Source organism: Bos grunniens, chromosome 1, assembly GCF_055505025.1.
Source record: "Bos grunniens cultivar Pamir isolate PY7600 chromosome 1, Bosgru_T2T1.0, whole genome shotgun sequence".
Taxonomy (NCBI): Eukaryota; Metazoa; Chordata; class Mammalia; order Artiodactyla; family Bovidae; genus Bos; species Bos grunniens.
This window is the reverse complement of record NC_141165.1, coordinates 90940442-90959850: the sequence shown is the minus strand read 5'-3', so window position 1 is coordinate 90959850 and position 19409 is coordinate 90940442. Positions and strand designations below refer to the sequence as shown.

The following is a 19409-nucleotide window of genomic DNA, read 5'->3' as shown; positions in this document are numbered from 1 at the left end:
ATCACTGCAGATGGTGACTGCAGCTATGAAATTAAAAGATGCTTACTCCTTGGAAGGAAAGTTATGACCAAGCTAGATAGCATATTGAAAAGCAGAGACATTACTTTGCAAACAAAGCTCCATCTAGTCAAGGCTATGGTTTTTCCAGTGGTCATGTATGGATGTGAGAGTTGGACTGTGAAGAAAGCTGAGTGCCGAAGAATTGATGCTTTTTGAACTGTGGTGTTGGAGAAGACTCTTGAGAGTCCCTTGGACTGCAAGAAGATCCAACCAGTCCATTCTGAAGGAGATCAGCCCTGGGATTTCTTTGGAAGGACTGATGCTGAAGCTGAAACTCCAGTACTTTGGCCACCTCATGAGAAGAGTTGACTCATTGGAAAAGACTCTGATGCTGGGAGGGATTGGGGGCAGGAGGAGAAGGGGACGACAGAGGATGAGATGGCTGGATGGCATCACCGACTCGATGGACGTGAGTCTGAGTGAACTCCGGGAGTTGGTGATGGACAGGGAGGCCTGGCGTGCTGCAATTCATGGGGTCGCAAAGAGTCAGACACGACTGAGCAACTGAACTGAACTGAACTGAGATACCTTATTATTGTTGTTCCATCAGAAATCACTGACATTTCTTCCATTAGTTATGACTAACTTAAGATTTTATTTTGTGGTTACTAAGAATATGTGGGATAAAGGTTCACAAGGTCTTTCTATTGACATGTCCCTTTGACTATGATGATACTGAGAACAGTCTTAACTCTGGAGGTCCTTGAGTATCGGCTTCTATATGTTGTACACATGAGGTAAATTAAACTATCAGGGACAAAATCTTCCCATGTAATGATACTTTCTGGCAGAAACTCAAGGATTATGAAGATAAGTGCTCCTGAGTCTCTCCCAGGAGGAAGCCATTGGGAAGTGCCCACAATATAGAAATGTGAAGGAGGTCGTGCCCTTGTACACATATTTTTTTCTCTTATAGCTCTATATTCCATTTCTACAGTTGTGTTTAGTATCAGTATGGTTAGTACTCTCACATTTCCATTTCAGAGTCCTGTCAATGGTCGGCCTGAGTCTAATAGCTTTGGGGACAGGAGGTATCAAACCCTGTGTGGCAGCTTTTGGTGGAGACCAATTTGAAGAAAAACATGTAAGAGTCCTGTCATTTCTGTATTTTCAAGAATTAGAGCAGGCATTAAATGACAGGTAGCCATTTGCTAAGACAAGTGATCCAGTAGTTAGAACATATCTGAGTAGTGTTCAGTGCTGGGTTCAGTACTGATCATTAATGAAGAGAAAAATGGAAACATTTCAAAGGAATATGACCAGGACTAAAAAGATGCAGCTTAGGAAGAAAAATTGATGGAAATGAAGATATTTAGACTGGATAAGATAAGACTTAAAAGAGAATATTATAACTATCTATAGATACTGGAAGTTGTTGTTTAGTCACTCAGTTGTGTCCAACTCTTTGCGACCCCATGGGCTGCAGCACGCCAGGCATCCCTGTCCATGGGATTTTCCAGGTGAGAGTACTGGAGTGGGTTGCCATTTCTTTCTCCAGAGGATCTTCCCAACCCAGGGATCAAACCTATGTCTCCTGCATTGCAGGCAGATTCTTTACCTTCTGAGTTACTCCCTTTATATAGATATTGGAAGGATGTCAGTAATTAAACCAAAGATCAATGAGAGAAAGCTATAGGAAGTTAGCTTTTCACTTGGTGAAAGGAAAAACTTCAAATATTAATGAGTTCACTCTCACTTAAGGTATTTAAGAAGTTACATGGTCATCACTTTGGGAATGGGAGGTGATAAGTAGTTTGGAGATGATATAAGCATCTCTAGCTTTGGGATTCTATGAAGGAGAAAATGACCATTTGGAATAAAACAGAATGAATATCTTTAGATGATCCTGTCTTGATGATCATTCCTTCTTTTCCTAGACACTTTCCACTGTCCATGGGGGATGGGGGGACAGTATGAATAAAGGTAAAAACATACCTGTTAAGGAAGCAGTGACAACTAGGCAAGGAAAATACTCTATTCTTAGATCAACCAACATTTCTAGCTTCCTCTTTTTACCTCTCAGTTTTCCTTTTTGACAGTCTTCATGTATTATTCCCTCTTCTATAGCTATTTATCATGTTTCTTTTATCATGTTTGTTTTTTACTCTTGTTCTTTCTCTGTATCATGTCTTCCTGCATTTCTCTAACCTTTCAGACCATGTGGGTTATTTTATATTCTTTTTTTTAATTTTATATTCTTTATCTACCCAAGGGTTCATAGATTATAATTGCTTGCTCACCTTAGAGAAATCACCAAACTCTGGCAAGTGGGATTCTATGCACAATGAATTCTACACATAGATGAATGGAGCAGGTTTAAATGGGGACCAGAAGAGGAAGCAGAACACACCATAAATGGAAAATGGAGATTGTGCTGATGTGTCGGGGGAGTCAGAATGAAGCACAGAAGTGCATAATGAATAAAGTGTCAGCAACTTTATTTGAAAGCTGCTTCATTTTGTAAGTGCTCCACAAAGATATTTCAGTAATAGGACAAACCCACTTCCAAGTTTCCACTGGCCACTGCCCAGCCCACAGACTTTCTTTAATAGTCTCTGGCAGACTTCCCATGAGCATTAGGTAAATTATTCTGTTTGATCAACAATTTACTCAACTGTTCCATATTCTAGTCCTATTCCTACCACACATTCCACAAAATCTATTATTTAACTCAGCCACTCATTCACTAACTTAATTCAGTTTAATAAACATTTACTGAATCTAAGATAAGACAGGTGCTATGCTAGTGATGCTTGTGAGGATTACAGAAAATAATGTTTTTTTTTTTCTGCTCTAAAGGAACTCTCAACCTACTGAAACAAATTTAATACAGAGACTAATACTAGAATAAACACTATAGGACACAGTACATAGACATAGTATACAAGATGATCATTTTTGCCAATATAAAAGGGTAAAAAAATGTTAAAGATGATTGTACTAGGGTGTGAAAGATAGAGAAATGTTTATTTTGGGTCAGCAAGATATGTGTTAAAATATCTAATATGACATTCACATACTTTGGAGACAGTATCTGAATTGTATCTCTTAATGAGTCTGAAGAGGTGGGGGGTGGACCAAGGAGGCACATTGAACTGATGATTTGTCCTGTTTTGGCTTTTTTTTTTTTTTTTTTTCAGGCAGAGGAACGGACTAGATACTTCTCAGTCTTCTACCTCTCCATCAATGCAGGGAGCTTGATTTCTACATTTGTCACACCCATGCTGAGAGGTTGGGATCTTTTCTGAGGGCCTCTGTATAAGCTTTACTCTGCCCAGCCAGAATTCCGTTCAAGGCTTCTTACTGTCCACCTTCTCCTTTTATATGAGTTTGAAAATCTGAGCGAATTTCTTTTAATCTTGATTTGTCTGGCCCAAAAGAAGGATTATGGATTAGGTGTTGGGAGGAAAGAAGATGGCTATGTCTATGACCTCAAAAACCTGAGCTTACAGAACAGAACATCAAAAATTTAAGATTCAGGATTAATTTGGTTCTGTTTTTTCCTGTAGGAGATGTGCAGTGTTTTGGGAAGGACTGCTACGCATTGGCTTTTGGAGTTCCAGGATTGCTTATGCTGATAGCTCTTGGTAAGTGCAGTGAAGGAAACTAATAACCACTGATGCCTTCCACGTGGAAAGCATGAGTAAGCACTATACACAGACTATTTTATTTAGTCCTCATGCAAACCTATTAGGTGTTATTGTAGGGGTTTCCCCTAGACATTGTAGATAAATTAACTGAATAAAGTTAGAAGCCTTAAAAAAAATAGTGCCCACAGTTATATAATAAGCTTCCTGAGAGTTTTAAAAAGACTGATCCTTGGATGCCATGTAGAACCAAATAAATCAGGATCTCTGTGGGATACGGCTGTGGCATCTAAAATTTTTTAAGTATCTAGTTGATTCTAATTGTAGTCACAGTTGAGATGTACTGATCTACATTGCAATCTATAATGAAGCAAAGAAAATAATCCTTCCTCTTGAACCAGCTTATTTCATCTGATAACTATCTGGTAACTGGAAGATGTAAAAACTTTTTGGGACTTTTAAAGCTTCTAGGGTCAGCTGTTTCTGCCTTGCTCTGCAATGCTTCCAAGAAGTTTGCTCCTGAGCAAAGAGAATAAGAGGAGTTGAATAAGTAGGGGAAAACTGATGCAACTTAGATCAAGTGGCATTCTCTTTACCACTGAGAAACCAGCAATGGAAGAGGAAGAGGAATATATGCGTTGCTTAGTTTCAACAGTCTAAGGGGAAACTTGGACATGATTGTTTTTAATCATTGACCTGGAAACCTGTTCTCACACTGAGCCTGTGGGTGACACCCCGCTGGAGGATATCCAGTCCAAACACATAAAGAGCTCAATAAAGGATAAAGAGCCCAGAGGCTCAGCTGATTATTTTCAAACAGAGTTTGGGGGATAATAATATTACTCAGGCAAGTTGCAATTCCAATTCCAAGGAAATTTATGTGTTAGTTTAGGGCCCAGTGATAATACATTCTGCTTCCTTCTCTCTTCAAAGCCAAATATATTCCTAGTTTTCCTGATTAGTACTATGTCTTTTTCTCTGGATCATTGCACAATATTATTTACATATGATAGTAATTATGAAGATCAAAAGAGACGCTTTTGAAATGTTTACAAATTATGAAATGTTTAATTGAATGTTAAATGTTAAGTGTTAGCTGTCATCATTAGTTACTTCAGTTTTCTGGGTACTAATAAATCAGTTCTCTGATTTTTCACTATAATTTCATTTATTTGACTTTTTCACTCATTAATTCATTCAACAAACATCTATTTAATGAACATTTAATGTGTTAGATTCTGTGCTAGGTACTGGGATCACGTTGTTGAATTAGGTAGCTACAGAATTTATGCTTTCAAAGGATTTATTTGGTCCAGCAGGAAGAGGGAGACAGATAAGTAAACAGGATCTTTCAATATAGTATCATCACTGTCACAACTAGAGAAATACAGAGGAAGCTATAAGAACACAGAGGGATACCTAAGACTTTGAGGCTCAGAAAAGCTTTGCCTAAAGAAATGATAGGGAAGGTAAGACCTAAAGCATTAACAGCAGTTAATCAAAGAAGAGATTGAAAGTGAAACAGAAATAGGACATGGTATCTATAAGACAAAGGGTTGAGAAATAGTATGACATATTTGAAGGCCTTGAAGGAACAGAGGAGAAAGAGGAGAAACTGACAGAAACCAGATAATGAAAGGCTTTTAACTTATTAAGGAATTAGAACTTTATCAGGAGAATAGTAGGGAGCTTCAAAAGGGTTTTAAATAGAGGTATGATCGTTAGATGTTTATTTTTCAGTGGTATTTCTGACTGTAATGTGGAAAAAGAATGGATTAAGGGTGAGACAAAGGATACTCTTTGTCTTGATTATTGAATTTTGGGTACTTCCTTAAATTTTGTGCTCAAGGTGAGTGCCTACCTTGGCTCACCTTCTTCAGCACTGACAGAACTGACAAACTCGATATGATTAGATGTGTGAAAGTAAGAGAGAAGATAAGCCAGTATTGAATGCAGCATTCTGACTTGAGCAAATGGGTGGATAGTAGGAGTATGCTCTAAGGGAGACTAGGTTTGGGGCAATACTAATGAATTTAGTTTTGGACATGTAACATTTAGATATTTTTGGAACATCTAATTGGGAGTACCAAACTTTTAAATCTATATTTATTTGGAAATACAGGTTTAAAGTCCAGAATAAATGTCTGGGCTATAGATATAGAGCCGGAGCTATTAGTATATGGATAGCAATTAAGTCAGGAAAATAGATGGAATGACTAAGAGTATGATAAAGGAGAACAAGGATAGGACCTTGAGGAATACCAATATTTAAAAGACAAACAAATGAGCTAAGCACCAGGCATTAGAAATAAACAAGTTATGGCAAGTATTTACAAGGAATTTTGTTGTCCTGGTGAAAAATTAAGTTCTCTTCACTGTGATAAGTGCAGAAATAAAGATATCTACAAGGATGTACAGCAAAGGCAATAAATAAGTTGCGCTGAAGCCATTCAAATAAAGATTCACTAAAGAAAAGTTGGGGAAGGGCTCTCCAGGTAGGGAAAAAAACCGCAAATGAAGAGGTATAAAACAGAACGTGGCATTTTGAAACCAGGGTGATTTCAATAATAACGCAATCAGATCTTTAGGGGACAATCTCCATGGCATAAACCTTTAGAATAATGTTTCAAATTTGTATGGGAATGAGTCTTATTGTAATGAAAACTTAATAGTAATTAGTTTCTCCAATATGTGGATTGTCAACTCTTGATATATTTATATTATTAATATTAAAGAGATTATTCAGTGTTAGGCATACTTTTATACAAGCCAGCACTTATTTATAAGTTGTTGTATTTCCTTTAAGATGAAAATGTGTTGACTCAAATTTTGTATTTGAATTAGGTAAAGGATTCAGCAGTTAAACAAAAAAAGTCAGGTAAAGAGGGGAAAGCCCACAGATGAGACTAAAAACAAATGTCCAAAGGAATAGTAGTTCTACCTTTGATACCAAGAGGATTTCAGGAAGGGGATCATTCAGAGTAACAAATGTTACTGACAAGATAAGGGTGAAAAATGTCCATTAAATATGGTGACACAAAGGTCTTTGATTTGATGATAACAGTTATGGTAGACTGGTGGAGTTTCAAGAATAATTAGAGCAGGTTGGGAAGTGAATAAAATGAATGAAAGAGGAAACAGTAAGAAGTTATAGCTGAAAGGTGACATGGAGTCAGGAGAGGATATTAAGCATGCTTGATTATTATTAGGAACACTCCAGTAAAGAAAGATGTTGAAGATGTAAGGCAAGACAGTATGATCAATATGAAAGCACACATGGTAGAATTGTATTTACACAAGAGGAGGAACATTACCTTCACGTAACTGGAGAGAGGAGGGGCTGGGTATGGATACAAATATTAATAGATTTGATGGCAGTTGAGCGAGTTCTCATTTGAAGCCTTCTATTTTCTTTGTGAAGTAAGAGGCAACAATGTCTACTAGTGGAAGTAAATGTTAGAGAAACTCAGGGTACCTACCCATCTTCATCAGTTAAGTGGCCTTCAAATTTAAGTGTGACCTTGTCAAGTTGATCACCTGACCTTCTTTTTGTCACTCCATTGTCACATTTTAGACCAGAATTCCTGAGAAGTTCATCCCCTTTCTAGGATCATTATTAGTTTCAAGAGCTGTCTATTTCCCATCCAAAATTTTCTGCTTGTCAACATACCTTTTTTATCTGCCCACTTGTCTCTCAGGATTAGCATTCTTTATCTGAACTTTTTTTTTTTAATCAACAATAAGAAGGCCATGCTAAGTCACTTCAGTCGTGTGCAACTCTGTGTGACCCCATAGACAGCAGCCCACCAGGCTCCTCCGTCCCTGGGATTCTCCAGGCAAGAACACTGGAGTGGATTGCCATTTCCCTCTCCAATGCATGAAAGTGAAAAGTGAAAGTGAAGTCACTCAGTCGTGTCCGACTCTTAGCAACCCCATGGACTGCAGCCCACCAGCCTCCTCTGTCCATGGGATTTTCCAGGCAAGAGTACTGGAGTGGGGTGCCATTGCCTTCTCCAAAGAAGGCCATGGTAAGTGGTAAAGCATGCTATTTGGAGAAGTTTGGGAGAAACTCAGAGGATAATAAAGAAAAAGTGGTAGAGTGAGCCTGACAGAGAAGAATGGAGAAAGTAGAAAGTTAAGATAGAGAAAAGTAGGGTGATTCAGGCATTCTGGATGTAAGGATATTGGAGATTGTTACTGGTCACTGAAGAAGGCATTTTTGGTAGAGGAGCTGCTAGAGGAACATCTTTCTTGCTGGAGCCAGGAAATCCATTCAAGAGGAAAGTATATTGGAGATGGTACCAAAATGGAGGTTTCCCACAAATTTTAGTTAAATTTAATACACGTTGGCCACCTGATGCAAGGAGCTGACTCATTTGAAAATACCCTGATTCTGGGAAAGATTGAGGGCAGGAGGACAAGGGGACGACAGAGGATGAGATGGTTGGATGGCATCACTGACACAATGGACATGGTTTGGGTAAACTCCGGGAGTTGGTGATGGACAGGGAGGCCTAGCGTGCTGCAGTTCATGGGGTTGCAAAGAGTCGGACACAACGGAGCGACTGAACTGAACTGAATATACTTGAAAAAAAACCTTACGATTTTATAATTGTAAAAGTAATATCTCATTGCTGGTATGTGGAAAATGAAGTAAAAACAAGAAAATTAAATTCACCTACAGATAGCTGCGGAGATGTGGTTAAAAGATAAACATATGCGTTGAGAGAGAATGAGCTCAAGAACAGAAATAGAAAAGAATTGTTTTAGGAATAATGAATAGTGGTTAGAAGATACAGTGGCAAATACAGAGTGATGAAAGGAAAAGTGGGAAGCAGTTGGTTGTGGGGAACTCGGTTGCAGATAGGGGTCATGTCTTTTTTATCTTTATTCTCAGCTGTGTCAGGCAAAGTGTGTGATGCAAGAATCAATGAATGAGGTCCTTTATGGTGGTTAAGAGTACAGATTTTTGCGTAGACAGGCCTCAGTTCAAGAAGGTAGTTTCTAATCTTACTACCAAGCTGTAAAAAGGAATTGAAAGAGGCATAACTTAGCAGAGGTGGGTTGAGGGTGGGGTGTCAGTGCTGGAAGGGAACACTGGGGTCTAGAATATGTTTTTTTATCTGGTCTTATTTACATGGGTGTGTTCACTTGTAAAAATTCATTAAGTTATACATCTATTATTTACTTGTTCTTCTTATATTTTAATACAATTTATTTCATATCATTTAAAAGATTATATCAAACAAAGTTTGCTGCTACTGCTAAGTCACTTCAGTCGTGTCCGACTCTGTGTGACCACATAGATGGCAGCCCACCAGGCTCCCCTGTCCCTGGGATTCTCCAGGCAAGAACACTGGAGTGGGTTGCCATTTCCTTCTCCAATGCATGAAAGTGAAAAGTGAAAGTGAAGTCGCTCAGTCATGTCCAATCCTCAGCGACCCCATGGACTGCAGCCTTCCAGGCTCCTCCGTCCATGGGATTTTCCAGGCAAGAGTACTGGAGTGGGGTGCCATTGCCTTCTCCGAACAAAGTTTAGTGATTTCAAAAATAAATAATGAAAAACAGTGTAGTTTCTGGCAATTTCCATCTGTGCAATCTTGTACAACTTGCTTAACTCCTTAACCCTTGATTTCTTTATGTGTAAAATCGTTTTCAGTTTAAATCAGTACTATTAAAATGCTTTACACTTTACATATAATAATAAACCTTCAAGAGATCATTATTGATAATAATAACCATCAGGATAATAATGAATTTGGGAAAATCCATTTCAGGAGTTAGGACTTACTAGGTAGGTCTTGGAAACAAGATTTTAATTTGGCGGCAGATAAGGAGAAACGAACAGGGATTAAGAAACTACTTGGTGGCCTTTTGAAAATAGAGGGTAGAAGTTGTGAGGTCCTATACGAGTCATAGCCCTGGGGATGCAGAGAGGGGACAGGCAGGAAATACACTGAAGACAGAGGGTCAGTGAAAGTTGATAATATATTAGATGTAGAGATGAGATAGAAGACGGAGAATTCAGAGGTGACTTTCATCTCTGTGATTACAGGAAAGTCTACACATTGACCATTTTATTTTTCTCTTGCTCCCATAGTTTTTATGACTCCAAAGTCAGGGAGCATCAGTCAGTTTCCACCCTTTATGAGATGTGTCAATCATTCCTACATTTCAGCAGTGTGTCCTTAGTGTTGACAACTAAATGTGCTAAATGAGAAGCTAAGAACTTTGTTTATCTACTGCAGTTGTGTTTGCAATGGGAAGTAAACTATACAGAAAACCACCTCCTGAAGGAAACATACTGAATCAAGTGGTCAAATGTATCTGGGTAAGTTCATGACTTGTTTGCCTGCCTTTTTCAATTACAAGAAAAGAAATGCGGTTCTGAGCCTATAGGCCTTTAAACATGGGTATACACTTTTCTCAATGACCTCTGCACTGCTTCTGTTACTTTTGGAAAGTGGGGTTGATCAAACATCATTCGATGCCTCTGCTGCTGCTGCTGCTAAGTCGCTTCAGTCGTGTCCAACTCTGTGCGACCCCATAGACGGCAGCCCACCAGGCTCCCCCGTACCTGGGATTCTCCAGGCAAGAACACTGGAGTGGGTTGCCATTTCCTTCTCCAATGCATGAAAGTGAAAAGTGAAAGGGAAGTCGCTCAGTCAGGTCTGACTCTTAGCGACCCCATGGACTTCAGCCTACCAGGCTCTTCCGTCCATGGGATTTTCCAGGCAAGAGTACTGGAGTGGGGTACCATTGCCTTCTCCAAGCTAAAAATAATATAATCATTTTTAAAAACTGGCAAAAGTTTTCTGAAATGTAGTTACATATGTTAAAATTGTATTTCAAATATTCTGAAATTCAATGTGTGATGAAATCAAAAGGTTAGATTAAGTCACTCAAAAGTATGTGTGTCTAAGGGAAGATACAGTGAAATGGAAAAGGCAGGGGAGGGGTTTTTTGTTTGTTTTTTTTCCTCTCTTCTGATATCTATGCTCTGCCCTAGTTTGCCATTTCCAGCCGTTTCAAGACCCATTCTGGGGACAGTCCCAAGAGAGAGCACTGGCTGGATTGGGCAGCTGAGAAATACCCAGTAAGTTGAACTGCAGAAACATCTGATGCCTCCATAGAGTTTTTCCTAATAACCAAACTGATTCTCTCCTACTATTATTTGACCTCTTCTCTTACTGTTCTGGGCCATTTCTACTCCAAGCAAGAAATTCTTAACTGCCAATTCAGCCTATTCCTTCTTCCTCCTCTTTGCAGAAGCAGCTCATTATGGATGTGAAGGCACTGACCAGGGTACTGTTCCTTTATATCCCATTGCCCATGTTCTGGGCACTTTTGGATCAGCAGGTAAGAATAGTTCTTTTGAAAACTACCTCTTCCAGCCCCTTCTCTCTCAAAGGAAAGGGATTTCCTCTAATAGCATCTGTTTGCTGTAGGGCTCACGATGGACCTTGCAAGCCACCAGGATGAATGGGGATTTGGTGAGTAGAAGAGATTTTTCCCAGAGAAGTCTATCATTTATTTTTAATCCACACTAAGGGAAAATTTATTTGTGTTTTTGCCTAAAAAGTGACATAAGATTATACCTTTAGCATGAAGTTACTGGATAGGCAAAGTGACTATTATAAGACAGAATCTTATCTTTGAAAATCAGAGAGGTAAGGATGGAAAGGTTTCAGTGTATACAGGAAGCACTGAGACAATAGCAAATGAAGTGATAGGGAGTGGATAGTGATAGGGAGTAGATAGGGAGCAAATGAAGCCTGGGGAATGGATGTTTCCTTCCAACTATGCCCCACCAAAGCTCCCCTCTTACCTCAGTCAGTAAAGAATCTGCCTTCAATGCAGGAGACCTGGGTTTGATTTCTGGGTCAGGAAGCTCCCCTGCAGAAGGAAATGGCAACCCACTCCAGTATTCGTGCCTGGAGAATTCCATGGACAGAGGAGCCTGGCAGGCTACAGTCCATGGACTCGCAAGAGTTGGACATGACTTAGCAACCAAACCACCACCACCAGGCACCCCAGGGCACAACTGATTGCTGTGACAACACAGTTGGCCCAGCCTCTCAGGCAGGGTTCACAGCAGGTATCCAGAGGTGGGATATTTTGTTCATGGATACAGAAATAATGGGAAAATTTTAAATATAATTTTCTCTTTTTAAAATTTTCATTCATTGACAAATTCTTCTCTCATTTATTCCCGCTGCCTAGATTATTGTATGTTCTCCTGCCATCTCACTTGTGAAGAAGGCAGGGTGGAATGATGCCAGGGTTTTATAAGCCAGTCTGTTTGGAGCTTGCCTAATATAATTTCATCTTTTCCCTTCCTCTGGCTGTCCAGGATTTACCATGGTTGTCTTCCTTTTGACCCTCTGAAGGGTCAAACTTTAAAAACACTGTGTGTCCATGGGAGACTTCACCCTAACCATGATACCTTTTTGTCCTTCACATCTTTACCACCACAACTACAGTTACTGAGATGAATAAAAACACCCTGACTCTATTCTCTCTCAAGTTAAAAAAGCATAGTGCACAGAAAATAAGATTCTCCCTTATGCCCATCTGCCTTCAGAAGCCATAGTCTGAGCTTCTATTCCAGCCTATTCCCCCACATACCTTTACAAGGATAATAGTGGCTCTGAACCAAAGACCTGATGGATATTATCTTATGCTTCTCACCTGCTAATTAACAAGATTGTTGATCTAGGCTTTTTTTGTCTTTATGCCAATATCTTCATGTGATTTGTTGTCATGTTTCAGGGTTTCTTTGTGCTTCAGCCTGATCAGATGCAGGTAGGAGACTTCTCTATATTCTTGGGTACTTATTTTTTCCCTTATCTGTAACTTTACGTGTAGTAGGAGGATTACCAACCATAATTTGATGGTTTTTTTTCCTTCTATGCTGAAGAGGGCTAAACATAGTGATGAAAATATTATCTTTAAGCCTCACACTTCTCTTTCATATCTTCCCTTAAGCAAGTAGCTCCTGCAAAAACTCCAGGGAGTTTTGAACTCACAGGGAAAGTGTAAGCATTGGATTTTTTTTTCCATGTCAAGTATCATGTTGTCAAAGGAAATATAACACTTTGTTGTGTAAGCAATGAATTCAGAAGCCCTGTTTATTGGTGACTTCCAGTTATTTTTAACTCTTTGTTTTGTTCAACAATCCCCAATTCCTTCTTCTCTCTTTCCTTTCTCCTGACCGTGACATTTTTCCCTTGGTTGTGAAACTGGATAAGATCAGAGCAAACGGGAGGGAAGAACTCCTAATTAATTGACAGAAAAACCAGTGCAGAGTGAAACTTGTCCCTTGGAATATTTGGAAGCTAACGTGCTATGCAGGGGTAATACATCTTGGGTATAAAGGGACTGAAAGATGCGGAATCATTCTGTACACTGTATGATGAAAGTGTGTTTGGATGTGAGAGAGTATGCACACATGCAGATGAAAGCACATGCTACACTTATAATAGAACACTTGTAACTAATTCTTTTTACCATCATGTTACAGGTGCTAAATCCCTTTTTGGTTCTTATCTTCATACCATTGTTTGACCTTGTCATTTATCGTCTGGTCTCCAAGTGTGGCATTAACTTCACGTAAGTGCTCACTATGGGCTTCCCAGGTGGCGCTAATGGTAAAGAATCTGCCTGCCAATGTAGGAGAAATAAGGGACACGGGTTCAATCCCTGGGTCAGGAAGATCCCCTTGAAGAGGGCATGGCAACCCACTCCAGTATTCTTGCCTGGAGAATCCCATGGACATAGAAGACCAACAGGCTACAGTCCACGGGGTCACAAAGAGTCAGACATGACTGAAACAACTTAGCAAGCATGCACACAAGTGTTCACTATGCCTATGTTACTCCAAATTGACTCATAATTTGCCCAGTTTGATAAAGAGTCAGTATCTTTTCTGCTTAGTAATGATTTATTTTGGTTTATCATTTTTCTGCTTCTGTTTATCCACATTAGATTAAATGCCCATTAACACTGGAGGATGGGAATTAGATCTAATTAATTCTTAACTTAGAGATTCCAAGCCATTACTGCAGATTTACATATGTGATGTTGAAAAGTTAGGAGTACACTTCATGGAAAGTCAAAAGTATGTGATTAGTCTCCTAAACCAACTTGTTGCTTTATACTTAAAAGTTGCTTCTTCAAAGAAGTTCAAAGTCTTTGATGATTAACTAATACCTTTAAATCTCTTACTGTCCCTATGAAACAAATGAAAGACCTCATATAAGAATGGGGATAGAAACTATTTTCCCCCTTTCTAAATAGAAGTGTTATTCTTTGTAAAGTTTGACAGAGGAGGGTGTTAAGTCATCTATAATTTCTGATTTAATAGCAATTTCCTTTTGATAATCATTTTGTATATTCAAATGACTTTTTGCCATTTACTCATTCATTGAGCACCAAGTGCTTTGTAAAAGCACAAATCTTGCTCCTAAGGAGTTTATCCTTCAGTAAGGGAGATAGAAAATATGCAAGGTTATTGCACAAGATGAATTATGTTAAATTAATATGTTAAGCCTAAGAAGGGAAACAAAGTGCCAGGAAATGCAGAGATGGAAGAGAGTGGCCAGCGTCAAGAAAAACTTATAAAGAAGAGGAAAAGAAGGTAATATATAGTAACTGGTATATATGGTAAATGTTCAATAATTCTGGCTATATTACTATTATTTTTTCTATTATGATATAATAGATAGAAAAACCATCATAAATAAAGGTGGGAAATTTGGTGTGTTACAAAGAATAGTTCAGTGTGACTCAAGTAAAGGTAGAAAGAAGGATATATGAAGGGGAGTACTAGGAAATACTTTGAAAGTAATTGAGAACAAATTAGGTAAGCTAAGGGGGTTTGGATTTTATTCTTTAGCACCTACAGTTTAGGTATAATTGCCGCTGTTTCCTCTACAGATCACTTAGGAAAATGGCTGTTGGTATGATCCTAGCATGCCTGGCTTTTGCAGTTGCTGCTGCTGTAGAGATAAAAATTAATGTGAGTACAGTAAATCTTAAGCTCCATGAGGGCAGGATCATATCTATTTTGTTCATTTTTCTGACTTGTTCAATCTTGATTCACTGGGCCCTACCACAGTAGCTGTTTTACAGAAAGTGCATAATAAGTATTTGTGGCAAATGAGTAGATATAGGAGTAGAGCAGCAGTGTAAAATGAAGCCCACCTCCCACCTGAATGATGTAGGAATTTCCAAACACCAGTATCCAAGATATATAATCATCTCTTTGATACCTTACCAAACATTCAAATACCGTTTGGCAGGTTGAATAGTCACTATTGGGGAATGATGTATGGGGCCACAGCCAAGTCAAAAAGCATGGAGTTTGTTACCTGGCATCAGTGCTTATGGGGGATTCCCTGATAGCTCAGTTGATAAAGAATCTGCCTGCTATGCAGGAGATGTGGGTTCAATCCCTGAGTTAGGAAGATCCCCTGGAGTAGGAAAAGACTACAGAAGCAGAAGATATCAAGAAGAGGTGGCAAAAATACACAGAAGAGCTATACAAAAAAGATCTTCATGACACTGATAACCACGATAGTGTGATCACTCACCTAGAGCCAGACATCCTGGAATATAAAGTTAAGTGGGCCTTAGAAAGCATCACTATGAACAAAGCTAGTGGAGGTGATGGAATTCCAGTTGAGCTATTTCAAATCCTAAAAGATGATGCTGTTAAAGTGCTGCACTCAATATGCCAGCAAATTTGGAAGACTCAGCAGTGGCCACAGGACTGGAAAAGGTCAGTTTTCATTCCAATCCCAAAGAAAGACAATGCCAAAGAATGCTCAAACTACTGCACAATTGCACTCATCTCACATGCTAGCAAAGTAATGCTCAAAATTCTCCAAGCCAGGCTTCAACAGTACATGAACCGAGAACTTCCAGATGTTCAAGCTGGATTTAGAAAAGGCAGAGGAACCAGAGATCAAATTGCCAACATCTGTTGGATCATCAAAAAAGCAAGAGAGTTCTAGAAAACCATCTATTTCTGCTTTATTGACGATGCCAAAGCCTTTGACTGTGTGGTCACAACAAACTGTGGAAAATTCTTCAAGAGATAGGACTAGCAGACCACCTTACCTGCCTCCTGAGAAATCTATATGCAGGTAAAGAAGCCACAGTTAGAACTGGACATGGAAAAACAGACTGGTTCCAAATCAGGAAAGAAGTAAGTCAAGGCTGTATATTGTTACCCTGCTTATTTGCCTTATATGCAGAGTACATCATGTGAAATGCCAGGCTGGATGAAGCACAAGGTGGAATCAAGATTGCCAGGAGAAATATCAATAACCTCAGATGTGCAGATGACACCACCCTTATGGCAGAAAGTGAAGAGGAACTAAAGAGCTTCTTAATGAAAGTGAAAGAGGAGAGTGAAAAAGCTGGCTTAAAACTCAACATTCAGAAAACTAAGATCATGGCATCCAATCCCATCACTTCATGGGAAATAGATGGGGAAACAGTGAGAGACTTTATTTTCTTGGGCTCCAAAATCACTGCAGATGTTGACTGCAATGATGAAATTAAAGGTGATTGCTCCTTGGAAGAAAAGCTACGACAAACCTAGACAGCATATTAAAAAGCAGAGACATTACTTTGCCAACAAAGGTCCATCTAATCAAAGCTATGGTTTTTTCCAGTAGTCATGTATGTATGTGAGAGTTGGACCATAAAGAAAGCTGAGTGTTGAAGAACTGATGCTTTTGAACTGTGGTGTTGGAGAAAACTCTTGAGAGTCCCTTGGACTGCAAGATCAAACCAGTCAATCCTAAAGGAAATCAATCCTGAATATTCATTGGAAGGACTGATTCTGAAGCTGAAACTCCAATACTTTGGCCACCTACTGCAAAGAGCTGACTCATTGGAAAAGACCCTGATGCTGGGAAGACTGAAGGCAGGAGAAGGGGATGTCAGAGGATGAGATGGTTGGATGGCATCACCAACTCAATGGACATGAGTTTGAGCAAACTCCAGGAGTTGGTGATGGACAGGGAAACTGGTGTGCTTCAGTTCATGGGGTCACAAAGAGTCATACATGACTGAGCGACTGAACTGCTCTGATCAGTGCTTACTACAGTGAGGTGGAGATTCCCGCTCCAAACTGCCTTCAGAGTTTTCAAAGCCAAATGCTCTTTAGAGGTAGAAAACTGTGTCCTCTTGACTAGATAATCTTGGCTATCAAGATAGTACTGCAGTATATGATCTCATTGTATCTCACGGGTGGTTTGTTGGTAATTCTAACATGTGTTCTCTGTCCTAAGGAAATGGCCCCACACCAGCCAGATTCCCAAGAGATTTTCCTACAAGTCTTAAATCTGGCAGATGATGAGGTGAAGGTAACAGTGCTCGGCGATGAAAATAATACTCTGTTGGCAGAGTCCATCAAATCTTTCCAGGTGACATATGGACTTGAGTGAGTTAGAAACACATTCAGATTATGTGCCAAGGCAGCAGCATAATACAGTGGTTTATAGCATGCATTTGTTAAGTCGAAGTGCCCCAATCCAATTTCTGATTCTGTCACTCTGTAGTTATAAGACCTTGAACAAGTTATTTGTATCTCTAAGCCTCAGTTTTATCATCTGTAAAATGGCAGTAGTTTTTATGTCATAAGCTGTTGTAAGGATAAATATTATATGTAAAGTGCTTAGCATAAAGTCTGAGACATTGTAAGCTCTCAATAGGTAGTAATTTGTTTTAGTATTTCAAACTGCTTCCTACACACACCCTGTGGAAGAGTTTGGCTTGCATATTTTCACTTCTATATTATATATATTCTGAAATATTCATTTAAAAATGCTCTAATAAGATATACATTTATTATTAAAAATTAGGGAGTGTGTTAACAGATATAAAATCCACCTATAAGTCCATCACACAGAGATGAATTATAGATAGCAGTTTTGTATAAATGAATAAACAAATTTTTTTAAAGTATTGAAACACTATATGCTGTATTGACTTTGAATTTTTCTTAAGATAAACTGCATCAAAAGCATTTTCCTGTGTCCTTAGATAAACTTTGAGTATGTGGTGTTAATGGATACATAATACTCCATTCTGTGGAAATATCATAGTTTAGTAAAATATTTCCTTATTGGTATTTTAATTACTATAAGTAATCCTATTATGAACATCCTTACTCATAAGTCTTTATTCATGCCTGTAATTCATCCTATGATAGATTACCAGAAATGGTATTATGAAGTTAAAGAGTAATGTTGAAAATATCTGATGAGGTCAACTCCCCTGGTTTGCTATGAGATTGCAGTGTTCAAGGTGGAGTAGAAGGTGAATGTAACAGGCTCTTCATTCTGCAGAATATGCCACACTATTCCAAACTCCACTTGAAGACAAAAAGCCAGAATTTCCACTTCCAATTGAAATATCACAATGTGTCTGTCTACACTGATCATTCTGTGGAGGAGAAAATATGGTACACCCTGATCATTCGAGAAGATGGGGAAAGTATTTCTAGCATGATGGTAAGTGAGGAATGGCCTAATTTCCAAATTATCTTAGAGTATGATGACTGGCTTATCAATATCTTACCAAGGACATATCTGATGATCAAATTTTATGATTATCACTTCCTTCTAGACACTGATAACTGATTTTTACTTCCCTCTATTGTAGGTGAAGGATGAAGAAAACAAAACAACCAATGGGATGACAGCCATGAGGTTTGGATGTCAAGGAGACCCAGGCCTCTCTGTTCTCTTGAATCTGGGGTCTCTTCTGAGCTGTGGGGCTTCAGAAGAGACCCCATATTCTTCATTCTGCAGAATATGCCACACTATTCGAGACGCCACTTAAAGACAAAAAAACAGAATTTCCATTTCCAATTGAAATATCACAATGTGTCTGTCTACAGAACTTCACATTCTGATTGTCTTGTACTAGGATGCTCTTTCCTAGAATGTCAGGAGGATTGGTGTCAAGGCATTTCCCCAGGGAACTGAGAGGCACAGATTCAAAACCAAGTCTTTTGGCTTGCTTTCTCAATGGTAATCAAAAATGACCCTGTGTCTATGTATGCCCCTCTGTGCTCTGTCACATGGATTGCTTCTACTGAATTTTATGCACTTATCTTGCTCTTAAGAAAAAAATTAAGTACTTCCTGTCTGTGATCCTCAGAGAGAAATTTAGAAGTAAATATTTCTCCCTTCATTACTGGAAGTTGAATATCTTTTATAGTTACTATGTTTTTAAAGTAAAATTTAAAATGAACCTATAGAGGCATCATGGTTTAGTAAAGGTAACATACTTGGAGTCAAAAAACTTGGTTTTGAATCTAGATAAGGTTGAAGGTCTTGTTAGATACCCTGGGACAGTTAACAGAGATGAAGCCCTGAGGAGGTCACTTGCTCACAGGGGCAGGAATCTGACATAAAATAGACAGATGCATGTGCCTATGGCCATCAAGATTAGATGGTTGCTATAGAGAATAGCATTTTAGAGGAGAACTTTTAATGAAAAATTTGAATTTCACTGAAGGCTGGAACAGTCATAATAATCTGCCTTTCCATGATTTTCAGAAAAAGTAAACAGATCAAAATATGTCTTCCCTGGGTCAGAGAGCAATGGAAACCTCCAGTAAGGATGAAAGGGAGCAATTTCTAGATTAGTGCAGGATGATCAAAGGTCCAGGAATCAACATCAACGGTTTTAGAGGGAATTGCCCTTCTAATCCCATGAGCCAGGGACTAACACAAATGG

The 19409-nt window shown here is 38.9% G+C and overlaps 1 protein-coding gene across 7 annotated transcripts in view; it reads left to right on the top strand.

The window, feature by feature from the left end:
• The window catches only part of SLC15A2 (solute carrier family 15 member 2), a 44639-nt gene that overhangs the window by 12115 nt on the left and 13115 nt on the right, over nt 1-19409 (top strand). For 3 of the 7 annotated variants that reach the window (XM_086403578.1, XM_086403584.1, XM_086403575.1), the window contains 13 exons: nt 1045-1144; nt 3201-3291; nt 3570-3647; nt 9896-9978; nt 10657-10743; nt 10917-11006; nt 11096-11140; nt 12420-12452; nt 13171-13259; nt 14586-14667; nt 16952-17086; nt 18011-18175; nt 18327-18373. In XM_086403578.1, coding sequence (XP_086259704.1) covers nt 1045-1144; nt 3201-3291; nt 3570-3647; nt 9896-9978; nt 10657-10743; nt 10917-11006; nt 11096-11140; nt 12420-12452; nt 13171-13259; nt 14586-14667; nt 16952-17086; nt 18011-18175; nt 18327-18373 — 1125 coding nt within the window. Of the gene's footprint in view, nt 1-1044; nt 1145-2381; nt 2521-3200; nt 3292-3569; nt 3648-9895; nt 9979-10656; nt 10744-10916; nt 11007-11095; nt 11141-12419; nt 12453-13170; nt 13260-14585; nt 14668-16951; nt 17087-18010; nt 18176-18326; nt 18374-19409 lie in introns of those variants that run through there. The other 4 variants (XM_086403596.1, XM_086403603.1, XM_086403591.1 and 1 more) reach the window with 3 other exon arrangements.